Raw genomic sequence first — 19,956 nt, forward strand, 5'->3', positions numbered from 1 at the left:
TTGCTGTATACTTATGATTAGGAATAGAACAGTGATTCTCAACTGGGGGCAATTTGAACCTTCTGCACCCTGGGAGGATACTTGGCAATATCTGGAGGCCTTTTTGGTGGTTAAAGCTGGAGGGGGTGCTATGCTACTAGTATCTAGTAAGTAGAGGCTAGGGATGTTGCTGAGCGTCCTACAATGCTTAGGACATCCCTGCGCAACAAAAAATTATCTAGCTCTAAATGTTACTAGTGCTGATATTGGAAACCCTATAATAGAGGGCCTCAAAGCTGATTAAGAGAGCTCCGAAGGTGCAGGTGGAACGTGTTGACTTTGGGTTTTGCTGGAGGATGATCTAGTTGAGTAGTTTGGAGAACCTCTTCATTAACTTTAGGTCTTTTCTTCTGAGCTAGTCAGATATTCAATAGAAAAGTCTTTCATCTTCTGCCTTAAGGGTAAAGATCTGGCTTCCAGTATTCCCCCTGTTAGTCAAAAAGGGACTTGGGCTGTCTGCATTCGGTGTATATGTGACTACATAATACCCTTGCTTTTCATATTATACCCACTTCCTCAACAGCCTTGTGTTTCCAGTTGTGAGACCCTATGGTTTGTTTTTTTGTTTGTTTGTTTTTGTTTTTGTTTTGAGACGGAGTCTCGCTCTGTCACCCGTGCTGGAGTGCAGTGGCGCGATCTTGGCTCACTGCAAGCTCCGCCTACCAGGTTCACACCATTCTCCTGCCTCAGCCTCCTGAGTAGCTGGGACTACAGGCGCCCGCCACCACGCCCGGCTAATTTTTTTCTGAGACCCTATGTTTTTCCTCTTTCCAGAGAATTAACCTGTTGGGATGAGGGAGCGGCAGTTATCCATGGTATGGAGTACAGGAGACTACCTAGGGCTCTAACTGCTTCTCTAACACATTTCATTCAAACCTTGTTATTTTAACTCTACCCTCTCTTCATTTCCAGTTCCAGAGTTATCTGGAACCCATTCATGAGTTTCTTGAGGGTTCTACAGTATAGGTGGGTTTGGTTCTGAACTTTCTTTGTTTTCTCTTTGCAGTTCATCTTTTCCAGGTCTGCTAAGTCAATTACCACTCTCCATCTGCTTTCTTGGATTCCAAATTTAATTATTACTATTATCTCCTCTATTGTTCTCCTAATCCTTTTTAAAAACTTCTTTGGTATCATTGTAGTGGAGTTTGGATAGGGAAATAAATTAGATACATTGTGCTCAATCTATCCCATGATCCTGGAAACCAACATACTATATTCTAGCATAATTTCATTTAATTCTAGTCTTATTTTGGTATATTTACCTTTGTTATCAGAATTATTTCCTAGACTTAGGTTTTCTTCACATGAATGAAAACTAGAGGATATTATTCTGTGTCTGCATAGGGACACAGTTGAATTCTTTTCAAAACCTTAGGGGCTATTATAGTGATATTCACTTCTAACATATTCTGGTTTAATTTACCTTTTTGCTTAAAAACATAGACTGCTGTAAGCAGCCATCTGCCTCAAGTAGAACCTTGTGTTACCATCCCAGTCAATATTCAGAATTTGTAAAGAGTTGAATAAAGAATATATATTTCATTAAATCTGAAATGCTGTCAATTATCTTATTCCATTTTTAATATGGTCATAATTAGTGGAAATATGAGAAAGATAGTTGTTTATGATGATGGTTTATAACTATCTCTACCAGTATTTTCCCCCACATAAATATTCAAGAATTGACTGTACCTTAGATTTAAAATTTTAGGGGCAATTTCAAACATCAGTAAAAGGTACAGGCCAGACTGAAACCTATACCTCCTGAATTTTTGCTGTTCCCTAAACTGTCATCCAAGCATAAGTAATAAGTGTAATATAGTAGGTGTGTTACACTACTTTATCACTCCTCCCTTTTTAAGATGGGAAACCAAGCCAAATTTTAAATTTTTTATCAGTTTCTGCTGAGTTTCCAGTTAATGGGTTAAATCGCAAAAACCTCAAAATATATTTCGGTATCTTTTTAGGGTGTTAAATTTGGTTTACCATTGTTAACCCCCTGGATGTCATTGACCAACAGACCCTTAAAATGCTTGTAACCTGTCTTCAGGTCTTCAGTAGTTCATAGATATAATTATTTTCTTTGCCTCATATTATAAAATTAAAGAATTGGGGATTTGATTTGATTTTTATTCACAGATTTTTAAAAGTTTGTGTTTTGTTGTCTAAGTATTCTCTTTTCTCCCTAGCTCTATTAATTTTATTGTTACTAAAAGAAAAGTGGGGAGAAGATATGCTTTCTTCCTCACCTTTGTTCAAGCAGGAAAAAGTATTGACTCGATTGACCATGAACAATCAACCCCACATACAGGTCTCAGGAAGTTTCCAAAAAGATATAGTGAATTGAAGCAGACTACACAAATGTATTCATAAATAGAGTCCCAAGGGTTTATGTGTGGACAAAAACCAATTACATGAAGCACTTCCTGAAATTGCTTGCTATTGTCAGGATAAGTAATCACAAGTAAGACATCCAGGTTGAGAATGAAAACGTTTGTCCCTCACTTTGTAATATTGTCTTCTCACAGAGGAAAATCTTTGAACAGTTCTGAGGGATTATCAAAAGGATCCTCTTTCTGTAGAGTTCTGAAAGATACATTATTACCATTTCTTTTCCTCCCAGGTTAGCTTTTTTAGGTTGCTTGAAAAGAGAGATTTGAAGCTGTGGTATAGTTGATGTCCTCATAATGGCATTAATGTCATCTTGGATAAATGTTTAAGTCTAGGATTAAATTTAGTAGTTTGTCCTGTAGGTAAAAGAAGAAAAACTTTAAGGCCAGCAGTATCACAAGTGTAGTACTGTAAATGAAGAACTTTTCTCTATCTGCTAATTGAGCACATGCATCTAGGTGTACTGTTTGTACCTGTAATGAGCGAATGAAGGTGGTTTTTTGTTTGTTTGCCTTCTCCCCAGGAGGGGAAAAATACACGCATGTATACATGTACACATGTATTTAATGACTACCATATTAACCTTCAAATAAACCAATCGCATTGCTATTGCATTCTGTATTTTATAGTCAATTCAAACACACACAAATCTGTATTTGCATTATCTTAATTGAGTTCAGATATTTCTTTTATAACTGTTAACCACAAGGAACCGTGTGTGTGTGTGTGTGTGTGTGTGTGTGTGTGTGTGCGTGTGCGTGTTCCCTGGACCAGGGTATGGGCATCTTTAAATCATCTCAGCTGATTCAGCTGTGAGGTCTGGGTCAGCAAATAGCTAGACCAGTGGCTGTGCTGGTAGAAATTACTTCCTTTCCTCTGGTAATTTCAAACAATTCTAATTTGAAGTTTGAGGAAAATTAAGGATTTCTCTGTGATTTCAGGTGAAACTGGAGAGGTAGTTGGAGACCAAACCATGCAGGCCTTTCTCTTTGTAAAGTGTTTGTTCAAGTCTTTCGCCCAGATTTTATTGGAGTGTGTTTTTTTTTCTTATTGTATTTACAAGTTACTTATATATTTTGGTTCTTGACTTGGACTGTGTATTGCAAATACTTTCTCTCTCTCTGGTGTTTTAAACAGGGATATCATATCAGATTTTCATTTTTTAAATATCATTACAAAAATGAATGGGAGAAACAAGTTTTTCAGTCGTTCTAGTAGAAGATGGTAGGATGTGGGACATGGAGAGAAGAGGACAAGTTTAAGAGATATTTGAGATAAACTCAGTAGAATTTGTTAGTGACGATTAGGTAAATGGTGGGTAAGATGAGAGGGAAGTGTCAAGAATGGCTTCAGTTTCTGGTTCATAAGAATACCACCATTACTATGGACTTCACTTATTTTGTTTAAGATGTTGATAATCTATATAGAATTGTACAGTCATTATTTGCCTTGAGCATAAGACTACTATTTAGAATTTTTAAAAAATTACTGCAAATTGCAAATTTATTGGTCATTTTTATGGTTTAGTAATCTTTTTAAATTATTACCTCATGAATTATAGTATGTTGGAAGTTATATTACTTAATTTTATTTCGAAAACTGTGTTCAATTTGGAGTCTAAAGTAGAATGGCTTTGTGGTTATATAATATGGCTATAGTAGATAATGAAACAGTAAGACATTACTGGGAAATAGGAACTTAAGAAAATCAACGAATTAAAATTGACTTTTTGTTTTATAGGGGTCCCTTCAGTGTTGTACGACGATGTATCAACAGAGAAACTGGGCAACAATTTGCTGTAAAAATTGTTGATGTAGCCAAGTTCACATCAAGTCCAGGGTTAAGTACAGAAGGTAAGAGATGGATTTCAAGTAAGTTATTTGATGTCTGGCTTTATTCCATCTCCAAAATCCATTTACCAACCTAACCTTCATCTGGGGGTGGGGAAGCAGAGGGTGTGATGTAGAGGGAAGTGGGTGGAGACAGTTTACACTCTATTCTAGTTTGTCAGAATTCTAGGACATAGTATTTGAAAGACAGGGTAATTTACAGAATTATAAAAATCATCTAAGATTTCTATGGGCCTATGTTTTTTGACTAGGAAGAAAGCAAAAATCTGGACATATATTTTTTAGGGTCTAATTTTGAATTATATGGTGTGGGTCATGGGATGGGAAGGGAGGGAGGTGAAATAATGGCAAGGATGATAATTGAAGATTCAGAAGAAACTTAGTTACTTCAAAATGCATCACTTACTACCTTTAGGATTATGATTTAGTGGAATTAAAAGATTCATATCTCACATTTGGCTTAAGTCACATATGGTATATGTGTAAAAATTTGAAAGGTCAGTACTGTTGGGACTTTCAGGACTTAAAATTTTGTTTCAGTACATTATTATGGATAACCATATTTATATGTATATTTATAAACAGTATGTAAACATTTTAAAGTTTTTGTTTGTTTTTTAAGCCATAGTTTCATGTAACTATGACGTACATGCTCATACTTCAGATGGCACAATTGATCATGATATTAACTTTTCTAATTAGCCCATTACTAATTTTTCGCTTTTCCACAGTTCAGTAAAAAATGAATCCTTCTTTAGTCCTTCCCTTTTTAATCCCAAGAGCAATACAGTTGATAATTTAGATTGGAAAATCTAGGGCAGTGTAGCCTATTTATATTTTATCCAGTTATTTTACTTTGGGAAGTAGAAGCCCACATATTGTGAGCTTCAAGTTTATCTGTTCCTGGAGATCTTTTTTTCTTTTAAATACTTTTGTGACCCTTTGAATTATTATTATTCATATAATGATTATGGAAGATTCTTAGAAGTTGCTACTCACAAAGAATAACTAACTGATTTGTTTTTAGTGCTTTAATATTTAAAATATTATGGTAAGATTTAGAAATTTTATATTTTATGGTTTTATACTCTGGAATTGGCTATTATTGCTTTTGAATATAAATTATTTTATAAATCTAGCAACATTTAAAATTGACTTTTAAGTAGGGTTTAGAACAAAATTATATTTCCTTACGCTTTTAACTGCCTTTAAGCTTAATATTCTGTATTTGATTTTTCTCTACCTCTGTTGTCTGAGCAAATACTGAGGTAATTTTGTATAAACCTAATTCATTAAACATGTTCTGATCCTGTTTATAAACTTAGTAAGATTCCAATTTTAAATCACAAGTCTAAGTCAGTTACTCAATTACCAATATTAAATTGGAATAATATAAGCCTCTTAAGCATTGTTATAAATAATTAAAATAAATATTAATAGCTTCTTTTTCAACCCAAAATTATCAATACCAGAGTTTTGACTTATCTCATTGTCGTACCAAATTCTAAATCTCTCCAGGCTAAAGACACTTTTTCAGGAAACAATTACTTACCTTCTCATTGGCTGAGGTTGTTTATTGACAGATTTCTTCAGCCAGATCTCTTGAGCTACAGACTCAGAATGCCAAGCTGAACCTCTGTCTCTTGTCACTTGGTCAGGGAGTCAAATTCCAAATTTACAAAAGGGGAGAGGACTTAGTATATAGTTCATATACCTGGTATTAAGTCCTGCCTTCATTTAATATAATATATGGGAGTCTATCACTGAAGTTATAGCTCACTCCTTCATTACTTTGCCATTGCTTTGGCTATATAAATGTCTTCAAGTCCTTCTGAAGACAAAGCCACCCATTCTATTGATCCCTCATACTCTTAAGCCTCCTTGAACTTAATAGAATCCTGTACTCTTTTCATGTCCTTCCTATATGGTAGGACCACAACGTATAGATATTAAATGACATCCAGTTGGATTCGGGATATTATTCATGACTTTATCTGATTTTGGTCAGAGTTCAGTGGTATTCAAGTGAAAATATGCAATTGGCCCTTTATATTTATGGCACCAGAATTAAGTTTTTCCATCTTCTTTAGCACAACGACTCAGTATAAAGTTAGGAAACAATCAAAATTCCATCTCCACCACCTCCACCTATTTTTTTTTGCGATGGGATTCCCATACCCTCTATTGCTCATGTTCACACAAGCTTTCTTGATTCTAACTTGGACACCTTTTATTGTAAGATGTATAATATATATAATAAATAGTAAGTTATTTCATTATATAAAGTCTCTATGAATAGTGCTTCCCCTCCCTCAACTTCTTTCAACTCTTTTCCAGTCACTATGGGCAGCACATCTTAACTCCTCTGCTCTTCTGGTCCATTTACAAATTGTTAGGGTCCAAAAATGACCTCATTCATGGCTTAGCATAGAAGGAGATGCTACATAAGAAGACACATATTTTGAAGTAAAATTTAACACAGTACAAAGGAATCCATAAGTTCAAATAATATCTAGAAATATCTATATTTACCATTACATTCTTTCCCAAATAAACTTATCTCTTAAGCAACAGATAATTTAAAATCTATTTTATTCTTCATTCTTTCCTTTTTGTTTCATTTTGTTGTTTTGTTTTTGGCTTAGTGGTTTGTTTGCTCTTTGTTATTACCTCAATATTTTTTCTTGTTTTCCTAGTGTACTTGTATTCAAATACATTATTGAGTGAAATAGGTCTTTAAAGGGTTATCTAAGAACCTACCATATGCTATTTATTTGGATAGGTCATTATAATACAAATGATAAATAAAAAGAGCCCCTAGCCTTATGGGACCTATGTTTTAATAGTCTCCAACCATTGTTTATAACATGGTTTTTATTAGGAAAACAATGTGTAATAAATTCGAAGTAAATCATTTACAAATTTTTTTTTTTGACATGGGGTCTCTCTCTTGCCCAGGCCAGAGTGCAGTGGTGCAATCATGGCTCATTGCAGCCTCGACCTCCTTGGGCTCAGGTTATCCTCCCACCTGAGCCTCCTGAATAGCTGGGACTACAGGCATGTGCCACCACACACAGCTAATTTTTTGTATTTTTTGTAGAGATGAGGTTTTGCCATGTTGTTCAGGCTGATCTCAAACTCCTGAGCTCAAGTGATCTACCCACCTCGGCCTCCCAAAGTGTTGGGATTACAGGCATGAGCCTCCACTCCCAGCCCACAAATTTACTTTTGAAATGAAATGTGTTGATTTGTTGGAGACCACCTGTACACGTTTTAATATTTTAGATTCTCATTGCTCTAATGAAGATGAGATATTATAATTGGTGAGGCTAAAGATGAGATATTTCATAAAAGATGAGGAGATATTTTTGAATATCTGTTCTCTATTTTTACCATCAAAATCATAATTTTTATTTTATAGGGCTTCTTGCAGGTTGCTGAGTATCCAATAATCCCTTGAAATTGTGAGCAGAATTATGTTTATTTTTTTAGAGAGTCCATAGCTCTTATTAGATTCCTAAAAAGGCATATTATTCCTAAATGACTTAGAATTTCTCCTTTCACACGTATGAAAAAATGAAATTCATGCTTATGAACATGAGATGAATAAGAAGTTTCTACTAAATCAAAACTGGATGAATTTATATTAGGATATGACTTCTGATTGGGGGATTTTTTTATACTTACATATACAGCTTCCATTAATGAGCTTCCTAGATTATTATCTTGAACTTTTAATTAATATACTTTCTGTCTCTTACTCTACTGAGCCACTAATTAGAGTTTTTGTTTTAAAAATAGGTATCAAAATTAATTCAGACAAATTATAATAAGGAAACTAAAGGAAAGTAAGATATATGGAATTGGAAACTAAATTATCAAATTTCTGAGTTCTTGATAGGACTCAATTCTTTATGGTTTATTATAAAAGTCCAAAATTAACTGTTTTTATTTGGGAGTATTATAAATTGTGTTCTAGAAAGAGTATATTTTGGGTTCTAGTTTGCTTAGTCTTCAAGAATGTCTCATTCTAAAGTCCCAGATAGTAGGTGGATAGTAGGTGATATCAGTGAAATTGAAGAAGTAAGGACCTTGACAATTCTCCCTTTCATTTAAAAAAAAGAGAAAACTGACAGAAATGTCAGAATCAACTTTTTCAGGGCTCTGCAAATTGACCAAAGGTTTACAGCTATCCAGGAATAATTTATTCAAGAAAACTGACTGATTCTTAGTAAGAACAGTGAACTTCATAGCACTGTATAATAATTTGTCCCATTCACATCCCCCTTTCTTCCAGTTCTGTAGTAACCTTGAAAACAAACAGTTCACAATCACGATGAAAACCAGCAACTTGACAGCCATCAAAGGAGGCTGAATGGGGGTGGAGCTCCTCCAAGGCCGCATTCCCATAACACTGTCATTTTTTTACTTGTCTGGTAGTTCCCTGGAAGACTTATCTTAGTACATTTGTGTTTCTATAAAGGAATACCTGAGAGTGGGTAATTTATAAAGAAAAGAGGTTTATTTGGCTCATGGTTCTACAGGCTGTACAAGAAGCACGACACCAGCATCTGCTTCTGGTGAGGGCTTCAGGAAACTTCCAATCCTGGTGGAAGGGGAAGGGTAGCCAGTGTGTACAGAGATCACCTGGCAAGAGAGGAAGCAAGAGAGAGATGGGAGGTACTAGGTTGTTTTTAATAACCAGCTCTCATGATAACTAACAGAGTGAGAACTCACTTGTTACTGCCAGGATGGCACCAAGGCATTCATGAGGGATCCACCCCCATGACCCAGACAGCTCCATTGGGCCCCTACCTTCAACATTGGGGATCAATCTTCAATATGAGGTTTCAGGGGACAAACATCCCAACTATAGCAACCCCTCTTGCAATACTATCTTTAATTGGCCTGACTCAGAGATCACCCAGTGCAAACAAAGTTTCCTCTGGGGGCATTTGCCAAAAACCTTTAGAGGTAGTTGTTTAATTTCATTGCTGCCTGAGGCATAGATAACAGCTGGGCAAACAAAAAGCTAACCTAAAAGCTTAAAACAAAAAGCTAGCTAATGAGATGCCCATAGAAGCTTTGAAAAAGCTACAACATATTCTCTAGAAAATACTATGTTAAGAAAGGCATGCACATATATAAGGCTGTGAACAAGCTCAGGAAAAATCTAAGAAGGTCTTAATTTCTCACCTCTAGCTGACTTTCAGGCTACGCAAACAGGAATTGAATGATAAGGTAGAAATGTGAACTCCCTGACTGAGTGTTGAAGGTATGCCCTACGCATCCACAAAACCCTTGAGCAAAGACTAAGCTAAACAAGCAGAGACTTAAGTGGCCACACATAAAAAAGAACACAGACTGCAGAATGTGTTCCCCCAAAAAATCACTAAGCAAAGAGCAGGAGTAACAATAAACAGCAACAATAAATCCTGCAGAAAAGGAGATTCTGATTTTCAGAGTTGACACATAATATTATTTAAGACACCCAGTTTTCAACAAAAAATTATGAGGCATGCAAAGAAACAAGAAAATATAGCTCATACTTTAGGGGGAAAAGCAATCCATAGAAACTGCTCCTGAGCAAACCCAGATGTTGGACTTACTAGAAAAAGAGTTACCAATTAGAAAGTATCAATAATAAGATAGAAACTATAAAAAACAAAAAGAGAAAATCAAATCAAAATTCTGGAATTGAAAAATACAGTAACTAAAGAGGCTCAGCAGCAGATACGAGCAGGCAGAATAAAGAATCAGAACCAGAAGACATGAAGATAGCTTCATTGTAATTATCTAGTCTTCAGAACTGAAAGATAAAAGAATGAGCAAAATGAGCAGCGCCTCAGAGACCTCTGGGGATACCATCAAGCATACCAACATATGCATAATGAGAACTTCGAAAGGAATGGAGAGAAAGGAGTAGAAAGAATATTTGAAGAAATAATGGTCCAAAACTTCTTAAATTTGATGAAAACATAAATCTACACAACCAATAAGTTCAGCAAACTCCAAGTAGGATAAATACAAAAATACACCATAATCAAGTTGTCAAAAGCTACAGACAAGGGGAGTATCTTGAAAACAGCAAAGGAGAACTGAATCATCACATACAAGGGATCTATAAAAATATTAACAGCAGATTTCTTTCAAAAACCAAGGATACCGAAAGGCAACAGGATAACATTCAAAGTGCTGAAAGAAAAATAATATCTACCAAGAATTCTTCATCCAGCAAAACCATACTTCAAACATGTAGGATAAATGAAGATATTTTCAGATAAACAAAAACTGATAGAATTTGTCACTAGCTTCCTTGTCCTACAAGGAATACTAAAAGTAGTTATTTATGCTAAAAAGAAAACTTATTTTTTTAATTTTTAATTTTTATGGGTACATAATAGATATATATATTTATAGGTTACATGAGATATTTTGATACAGGCATGCAATCACATCAGGGTAAATGGGGTATTCATCACTTCAAACATTTAACCTTTGTGTTACAAACAATCCAGTTATATTCTTTCAGCTATTTTAAAATGTACAATTAAATTATTAAATTATTTTTGACTATAGTCATCCTGTTGTGCTAGCAAATACTAGGTCTTATTCATTCTTTCTATTTTTTGTACCCATTAACCATCCCTACTTTCCCCACCCCCTACTAGCCACCCCCCTGCCAACTACCCTTTCCAGCGTCTGGTAACCACTCTTCTACCTGTATCCTCCTGACTTCAATTATTTTAATATTTAGCTCCCACAAATGAGTTAAAACATGCAATGTTTGTCTTCCTGTGCCTGGCTCATTTCATTTAACATAATGACCTCCAGTCCTATCCATGTTGTTGCAAATGACAGGATCTCATTCTTCCTTGTGGCTGAATAGTACCCCATTGTGTATATGTACCACATTGTCTTTATCTGTTCATCTGTTGATGGACACTTAGGTTGATTCCAAGTATTGGCTATTGTGAATAGTGCTGCAGTAAACTTGGGAGTGCAGATACCTCTTTGATATACTGATTTCCTTTCTTTTGGGTATATACCTAGGAGTGGGATTGCTGGATTGTATGATGGCTCTATTTTTAGTTTTTTGAGGAACCTCCAAACTGTTCTCCACAGTAGTTGTACTAATTTACATTCTCACCAATGGTGTATGAGGGTTACCTTTTCTCTACATCCTTGCCAGCATTTGTTACTGCCTAACTTTTAGATAAAAGCCGTTCTAAGTATAGTAAAAGGAAGTATAGTAAAAGTATAGTAAAAGGAATGACAAGAAATCAAAGTAGAACACCATAAAATATCTATTTAACACAAAAGGAAGCAGTATTGGAGGAATACAGGAACAAAAAAGACAGATAGAAAACCAGTAGTAAAATTACAAACATAATTTGTACCTTGTCAGTAATAATATTAAATATAAATGAATTAAACACTCCGATTACAAGGCAGAGATTGGCAACATGGATGAAAAACAAGTGAGATGGTATCTCATGTAGTTTTTTGCTGTCTACAAGAGACATACTTCAGATTTAAAAAATACATATAAGTTGAAAGTAAATGAGTAGAAAAAGATATACTATGCAAACAGTAACCAAAAGAGCTCTGAAGTGGCTATTACTAATATCAGATGAAATAGACTTTAATAATTAAATCAGAAATTTAATAATCAAACAAATTGTTACTAAAGAAGGACATTTTATAACAATAGCAGCATTAATCCATCAAGAAGATTTAGCAATTATAAACATATATGCACCTAAGAACAAAGCTCCAAAATACATGAAACAGAAAAAGGCAGAATTGGAGGGAAAAATAGAGAATTCAGCAATAATAATTGGAGACTTCAATACCTGACTTAATAATGGATTCAACAACTAAACAGAAGATCATTAAAGAAAGGGAAGGTAGATTTGGGCAACACTAGAAACCAACTTGACCTAACAGATACCTGTAGAACACTCCACTCAACAACAGGAGACTATACATTCTTCTCAAGTACACATAGAACATTATCTAGGATAGACTGTGCATTAGCCCATCAAATATGTCTCAATCAATTTTAAAATATCCAAAATCATACAAAGTATCTTCTCTAGCCACAATGGAATGAAATAAGAAATCAATAACAGAAGCAAATTTGGGAAATTCACAAAGATGTGGAAATTAACATAGTAGCCAGTGGGTCAAAGAAGAAATTACAAGAATACTTTAAAAATACTCTGAGATGAATGGAAACAAAAATATAACATACCAATATTTATGAGATGCAGCAAAAGCAGTGATTAGGGGGAAGTTTATTATTGTAAATGCCTATATTGAAAAGTAAGAAAGAGCTCAAATCAATAATTTAACCTTTCACTTTAAGAAACTGGAAAAGAAAACTAAACTTGACAGGCAGAAATAAGGAAGTAATAAGGATTATAGGAGACATAGAGACTAGAAAAACAATGGAAGAGGTCAATAAAACCAAAAGTTGTTTCTTTGAAAAGGTAAAAATAAAATTGCGTAGACTTTAAACTGACCAATAAAAAAGAGACAACTCAAAGTAATAAAATCCATAATAAAGGAAGGGACATTACTCTGACATTATAAAAATGAAAAGGATTATAAGAGAATATGCTGAAAAATTGTATGCCACTTAATTAGATAGCCTAGATTAAATGAGCTAATTCCTAGAAATAGGCAAACTACCAAAACTGACTCAAGAAGAAATAGAAGATCTGAGTAAACCTGTAATAAGAAATAGACTGATATGTACTCAAAATTTTCCCATAAAAGCCCAGGCCCAGATAGCTTAATGGTGAATTCTACTACACGTTTATAGAATTCATATCATTCCTTCACACATATTTTGAAAAATAAGAGAAGGAACACTTCTCAACTTTTTCTATAAGGCCTGCAATACCCTGATACCAAAACCAGACAAAGACATTGCAAGAAAGGACCAATATCCCTTATGAAGATAAACACACACATTCTCAAGAAAATACTGTCAAACTGAGTTTAGCAATTTAAAAAATGTTCTGTAGTTCTTCAGAAAGTTAAATCTAAGGTTATATGACCCAGCCATTTCACTCCTAGACATATGCCTAAGAGAAATGAAACATATATCCAGATAAAATCTTGTATATGAATGTTCATAGCAGCATTATTCATAATAGCTGATAGAACCCAAATGTCTACCAACTGATGAATGTATAAACTAAATATGGTATATCCATACAATGGAATGATTTTTTCAACCATAAAAAGGAATGACATACTGATATAAGCTACAACATGAATGAATCTTGAATATATTGTGCTAAGTGAAAGAAGCAAGTCACACGAGATTACATATGTTCTATTTCATGTGAAATTTCCAGAATAGGCAAATCTGTCAGAAGGAAGTAAATTAGTGGTTGCCCAGGGTATGGAGAAAGATGAGATGTGGAGTGTCTGGTAATGGGTATGGGATTTCTTTTTGAAGTGATTAAATGCTCAAAATTTGAACACAGTAATGGTTGCATGATTGTGAATATACTAAAATACATTAAATTGTATACTTTGTGGGGAAATTGTATGATAAGTTAATTGTACCTGAATAAGGATTTTTTAAGTACCACAAGTAAGTAGAATTATAACAGAAATTCAAGCTTGTTTAAACATTTAAAAATCAATGTAATACACCTTATTAATGGAAAAATGAACAACAGTCCACATGATCATCTCAACAGGCAAAAAGCATTTAACAAAATTCAACCCCTTTCATGATAAAAACACTCAACAACCTACAAATAGAAGGGAACTTCTTTAACCTTTTAAAAGACATCTAAGAAAAACCAAAATCTAACTTTATATTTAATGTTGTAAGATAATGCTTTCCTCCGAAGATCAGGAATAAGATAAAAATATCTGTTCTCAACATGTTTATTCAACATTGTACTGGAAATTTTAGCCAGGGCAATTATGCAAGAAATAGAAATAAAAAGCATCCAGATTGAAAAGGAAGACTTAAAATGCCCTCTATTGGCATATAACATTATCATGTATATATGAAAATCCAAAGAAATTCACAAGACTTAGATGTAATAAGTGAGCTTAACAAGGTTGCAGGATACAAGGTAAATATACAAAAACCAATTGTATTTCTATAGACAAGCAGTGAAAAATCTAAAAATGAAGTTAAGAAAGCAATTCCATTTACCATAGCATCAAGGAGAATAAAATACTTAGGAAGATATTTAACCAAAGAAATGCAAGGCTTATAAATGGAAAACTATAAATATTGTTGAGAAAAATTAAGGAAGTCCTAAGTAAATGGTAAGATCTCTCGTGTTTGTCTACTAGAAGACTTAATATTAAAGTGAAAATATTTCCCAAATTGATCTATAGATTCAGTGCTATCTCTATCAAAATCCCTACTGGCGCTTTTTGCAAAAATTGACAAACTGATCTAAAAATTTACATGGAAAAGCAAGGTACCCTGAGTAGCCTTAACAATCCTGAAAAACAATGGACAAAGTTAGAGTACTCACATTTTTCAATTTCAGAATTTTTTTTTTTTCTGGAGATGGAGTTTCGCTCTTGTCACTCAGGCTGGAGTGCAATCTCAGCTCACTGCAACCTTCGCCTCCTGGGTTCAAGTGATTCTTGTGCCTCAGCCTCCCAAGTAGCTGGGATTACAGGTGTGTGCCACCATGCCTGGCTGTTTTTTTTGTATTATTAGTAGAGACGGGGTTTCACCATGTTGGCCAGGCTGGTCTTAAACTCCTGACCTCAGATGATCTGCCTGCCTCGGCCTCCCAGGGTGCTGAGATTATAGGCATGAGCCACTGCGCCTGGCCCAGAGTTTTCTATAAAGCTACATTAATACACATAGTGTAATCCTGGCATAAGGATAGACATATAGATTGATGAAACTGAATTAACAATCCAGTAGTAAATCCATATATTCACAGTCAAATAATTTTCAACTGTGGTGCCAAGACAGTTCAATGGAGAAAGAATAGTTTCTTCAAAACAGTGGTATTGGGACAACTGGAGGCTGACATGCAAAAGCTTGAAGGTGGACCTCTACCCTGCACCATATACAAAAATTAACTCAAAGTAGATCAAAGATTTAAATGTATGAGTTAACACCATGAAATTTTAAAAGAAAACATAGGCATAAATCTTTATGACCTTGGATTAAGTAATGGTTTCTTCATTATTACACCTAAAGCACAAGCAACCAAAGAAAAAAATAAATAATGGGATTCATCATAATTTAAAATTTCTATGCTTCAATAGACACTATCAATAAAGTAAAAAGAGGCTAGGCGTGGTGGCTCATGCCCATAATCTCAGCACTTTGGAAGGCCAAGGCATGCAGATCACTTGAGGTCAAGAGTTCGAGACCAGCCTGGCCAACATGGCAAAACCCTGTCTCTACTAAAAATACAAAAATTAACTGGGGGTGGTGGTGCATGCCTGTAATCCCAGCTTCCCAGCTACTCAGGAGGCTGAGGCATGAGAATTGCCTGAACTCAAGAGGCAGAAGTTGCAGTGAGCCAAGATCATGCCACTGCAGTCCAGCCTGGGTGACAGAGCGAGACTGTCCCTCCCACCCCCAAAAAAAAAAAAAAAAGGAAAAAGATAATACACAGCATTGGGGGAACTATTTGCAAATCATATAATTGATAATCTAGTATCTCAGATATACAAAGAACTCTTAAAAGTCAACGATAGATAAAAACAGATAACTTGATTAAAATGATAAATGGATTTGAATAGACATTTCTTCAAATAATATTTACAAATGGTCAATAAACACATGAAAAGACATTCAGTGTCATTGGCTTTTAGGAAAATGGAAATCCAAACCATAATGAGATACCACTTCACACCTACTAAAATGGCTGTAGTAAAAAAAAAAAAAAAAAAAAAAAAAAAAACAACAACAACAACAACAAAAACCAGTAACGTGTTGGCAAGGATTTGGAGAATTTGGAACCATCGTAAATTGCTATTGGGAATGTAAAATGATGTAACCACTGTTGAAAAGCTTGGCAGTTCCTCAAAAGTTGAACTTAGAGCACCCTATGACCTAGCAATTCTCATCCTAGGTATATACCCAAAAGCATTGAAAACATATGTGCACACGAAAACTGGTACATGAATAGTCATTGCAGCATTATTTGTAGCAGGCAAATGTGGAAACAAACCAAATGTTCATCAACTGATGAATGGGTAAACAAAATGAATATTGGCTGGGCGCGGTGGCTCACACCTGTAATCCCAGCACTTTGGGAGGCCAAGGCGGGCGGATCATGAGGTCAGGAGATCGAGACCATCCTGGCTAACACAGTGAAACCCCATCTCTACTAAAAATACAAAAAATTAGCCGGGCGAGGTGGCGGGCGCCTGTAGTCCCAGCTACTTGAGAGGCTGAGGCAGGAGAATGGTGTGAACCCCAGGGGCGGAGCCTGCAGTGAGCCGAGATCGCGCCACTGCACTCCAGCCTGGGCGACAGCCAGACTCTGTCTCAAAAAAAAAATAAAAATAAAAATAAATATTACATACAATAGAAGATTTATTGTTCAGCCTTAAAAAGGAATTAAAGGTATGCAAAACTGGTTCAACATTTGAAAATCAATTAATGTAATCTATCACATCAACAAGCTAAAGAAGAAAAATTACTTGATCATATTAGTAGATGGAGAAAAGGCAGTTGACAAAATCTAACAACCTCAACTTGATAAAGAAGTCTACAAAAAAAAAACCTTACAGCTAACATCTTACTTAATGGTGAGAAACTGATGTTTTTCCCCTAAAATTGGGAACAAGGCCAGGATGTTCCTGTTCCCTACTCCTGTTCAACTTCCTACCAGAAACCCTGGCTAATGCAATAAGACATGATAAGGAAATAAAAGCTATACAGATTGGGGGAAAAGAAGTAAAACTGTCTTTGTTCTGAGATGACATGATTGTCTATGTAGAAAGTCCCAAAGAATCAACAACAACAACAAACTCCTGGAACAAATAAGGGATTATAGCAGGTTGCAGGTTACAAGGTTAACATATAAAAGTCTATCGCTTTCTTAGGTGCCAGCAATGTGCAAGTGGGATTTGAAATTTAAAATATAACACATTATATTAACACCAAAAAATTGACCTGCTTATGTATAAACATAACAAAATATATACAAGATACATACAAAGGAAATTTCTAAACTTTGATGAAAGAAAAAAGATCTAAATAAATAGATATTCCATGTTTGTGAATAAGAAGACTCAATGTTGTTAAGAATCAGTTCTTACCAACTTGATCTGTAGATTCAGTGCAATCCCAAGCATAATTTCAGGAAGTTACTTTGTGGATATTGACAAACTGATCTAAAGGTTATATGGAAAGGCAAAAGATTTAGAATAGACACCATATTATTGAAGAATAAGAACAAAGCTGGAGAACTGACACTACCTGACTTCAGTACTTGACTTCAATACTTTAAGGCTACAGTAATCATGACAGTGTAGTATTGGTGAAGAAACAAGTAAATAGATCCATAGAATAGAATAGAGACCCTAGAAGTAGATCCACACAAATATTGTCGATAGATCTTTGACAAAGTAGCAAAGGCAAACCAATGGAAAAAAGATAATCTTCTCAACAAGTGGTGCCAGAACAACTGGACATCCACTTGAATAAAAATGAATTTAGACATAGACCTTACATTTTTCCAGTAAGTTTTTTCATAATACTTTTTCCCTAAGACCAGGAATAAGGCAAAGTTGATCACTTTCACCATTCTTCTTCAACATATTTCTGGAAGCTACCACAGTAAGGGAAGAAAGGTAAATATAAGCATATAGATTGGAAAGAAAGAAATGAAACTGTCCCTGTTTGCTGATGACATGACAATCTATGCAGAAAAATTAAAAGGAATCTACAAAAAAAAAAGACTCCTAGAACTAGTGAGCGAGTTTGTCAAGGATATGAGATAAACATACCAAAAATCAGTTATTTCTGTATACTCGCAAAGAACACCTGGAAACCACAGTTAAAAACATAGTACCATTTGCAGTTGCTTAAAATAAAATGAAATGCTTAGGTATAAATCCCACAAAACATATACAAACCTTGTATGGTGAAAACTACAGAACTCTGGTGAAAGAAATAAAAGATCTAAATAAATGAAGATATGTACTCTGTTCAGGGATTGGAAGACCCAACATAGTAAATACATAATTTCTCCCCAAATTTATCTCTAGATTTGACCCAATTTCAATTAAAATCCTAGGAAGATTTTTTATGGATATAGAAGGCTTATCCTAAAATATTTCTGGAAAGGAAAAAGAATAAGAATAGCTAAAACAATTTTGAAAAACTATGATAAAGTGGGAGGAATCATTCTACCCACTATATAGATTTATATAGCTATAGGAATTAATACAGAGTAGTACTGGCAGAGAGATAGACACGTAGCTTGATGGAACTGATTAGATTACCCATAAGTACCCCCACACAAGTACAGCCAAATAGTTTTTGAGATAGATTCAAACCCAATTCAATGAAGAAAGAGTGATTTTTTTCTACAAATGGTGGTGGAGCAATTGGACATCCATAGGCCAAAAATGAACCTCAGTTTAAACCTCATGTGCTATAAAAAAATCAACTCAAATAGATCATAGATTTAAATATAAAACATAAAGCTACATAGCTTTTTTTGAGACAGAGTCTTGCTCTGTCGCCCAGGCTGGAGTTCAGTGGCTTGATCTTGGCTCACTGGAACCTCCCCCTCCCAGGTTCAAGTGATTCCTGTGCCTCAGCCTCCTGAGTAGCTAGCTGGGACTACAGGCACACACCACCATGCCCGGCTAATTATTTGTATTTTTAGTAGAGACGGGGTTTCACCATGTTGGCCAGGCTGGTCTCAAACTCCTGACCTCAGGTGATCCACCTGCCTTGGCCTCCCAAAGTCCTGGGATTACTGGCATGAGCCACCACGCCTGGCCAAGATACATACTTATGAAAGAAAATGTACCCTAATATCATTAGGACATGGAGGGAGATGAAGAATTCTTAGACATGACACTAAACGCACAATTCGTAGATGAAAAAAGAAAAAAAAACCCTCAACAGTAAAAAATAAAACGTCCAATTGGATAGTGGTTAAAAGACATGAACATTTTTCCCAAAAAAGGTTATACAGGTTCTAAACAATTACATGAAAATATGTTCAACATCATTATCCATTAGGGAAATGCAAATTAAAGCCACAGTAAGATATCGCTCCACACTTAATAGAACAGCTACAATAAAAAGGTGAGGCCAGGGGCAGTGTTTCACACCTGTAATTCCAGCACTTTCACAGGCTGAGGCGGGAGGATTGCTTGAGCCCAGGAGTTCAAGACCAGTCTGTGCAACATAGGGAGACCCTGTCTCTTAAAAAAAATAAATAACAATAATGACAATACCATATTCTGGCAAGGATGCAGAGAACTGGATCTTTCATATATGTGGTGTGAATATAAAGTGGTACAGTCACTCCAGAAAAGAGTTAGGCAGTTTCTTTAAAATACTAAAACATACATTTGCCATACAACCCAGCAATTGTACTCCTGGGAAGTGTACATCCTAAGGAAATGAAAACTTATGTTCACAGTAAGACCTGTAATCAAGTTTTTATAGCAGCTATACTCATCATAG

The 19,956-nt window shown here is 35.1% G+C and overlaps 1 protein-coding gene across 11 annotated transcripts in view; it reads left to right on the top strand.

Moving 5' to 3' along the window:
• Window positions 1-19,956, top strand: part of CASK (calcium/calmodulin dependent serine protein kinase) — a 429,188-nt gene that overhangs the window by 74,757 nt on the left and 334,475 nt on the right. For all 11 annotated transcript variants that reach the window (XM_030806416.1, XM_030806425.1, XM_030806420.1 and 8 more), the window contains exon 2: window positions 4,171-4,283. In XM_030806416.1, coding sequence (XP_030662276.1) covers window positions 4,171-4,283 — 113 coding nt within the window. The remainder of the gene's footprint in view (window positions 1-4,170; window positions 4,284-19,956) is intronic.

The sequence above is a fragment of the Nomascus leucogenys genome, chromosome X (genome assembly GCF_006542625.1).
Source record: "Nomascus leucogenys isolate Asia chromosome X, Asia_NLE_v1, whole genome shotgun sequence".
NCBI classification, from domain to species: domain Eukaryota; kingdom Metazoa; phylum Chordata; class Mammalia; order Primates; family Hylobatidae; genus Nomascus; species Nomascus leucogenys.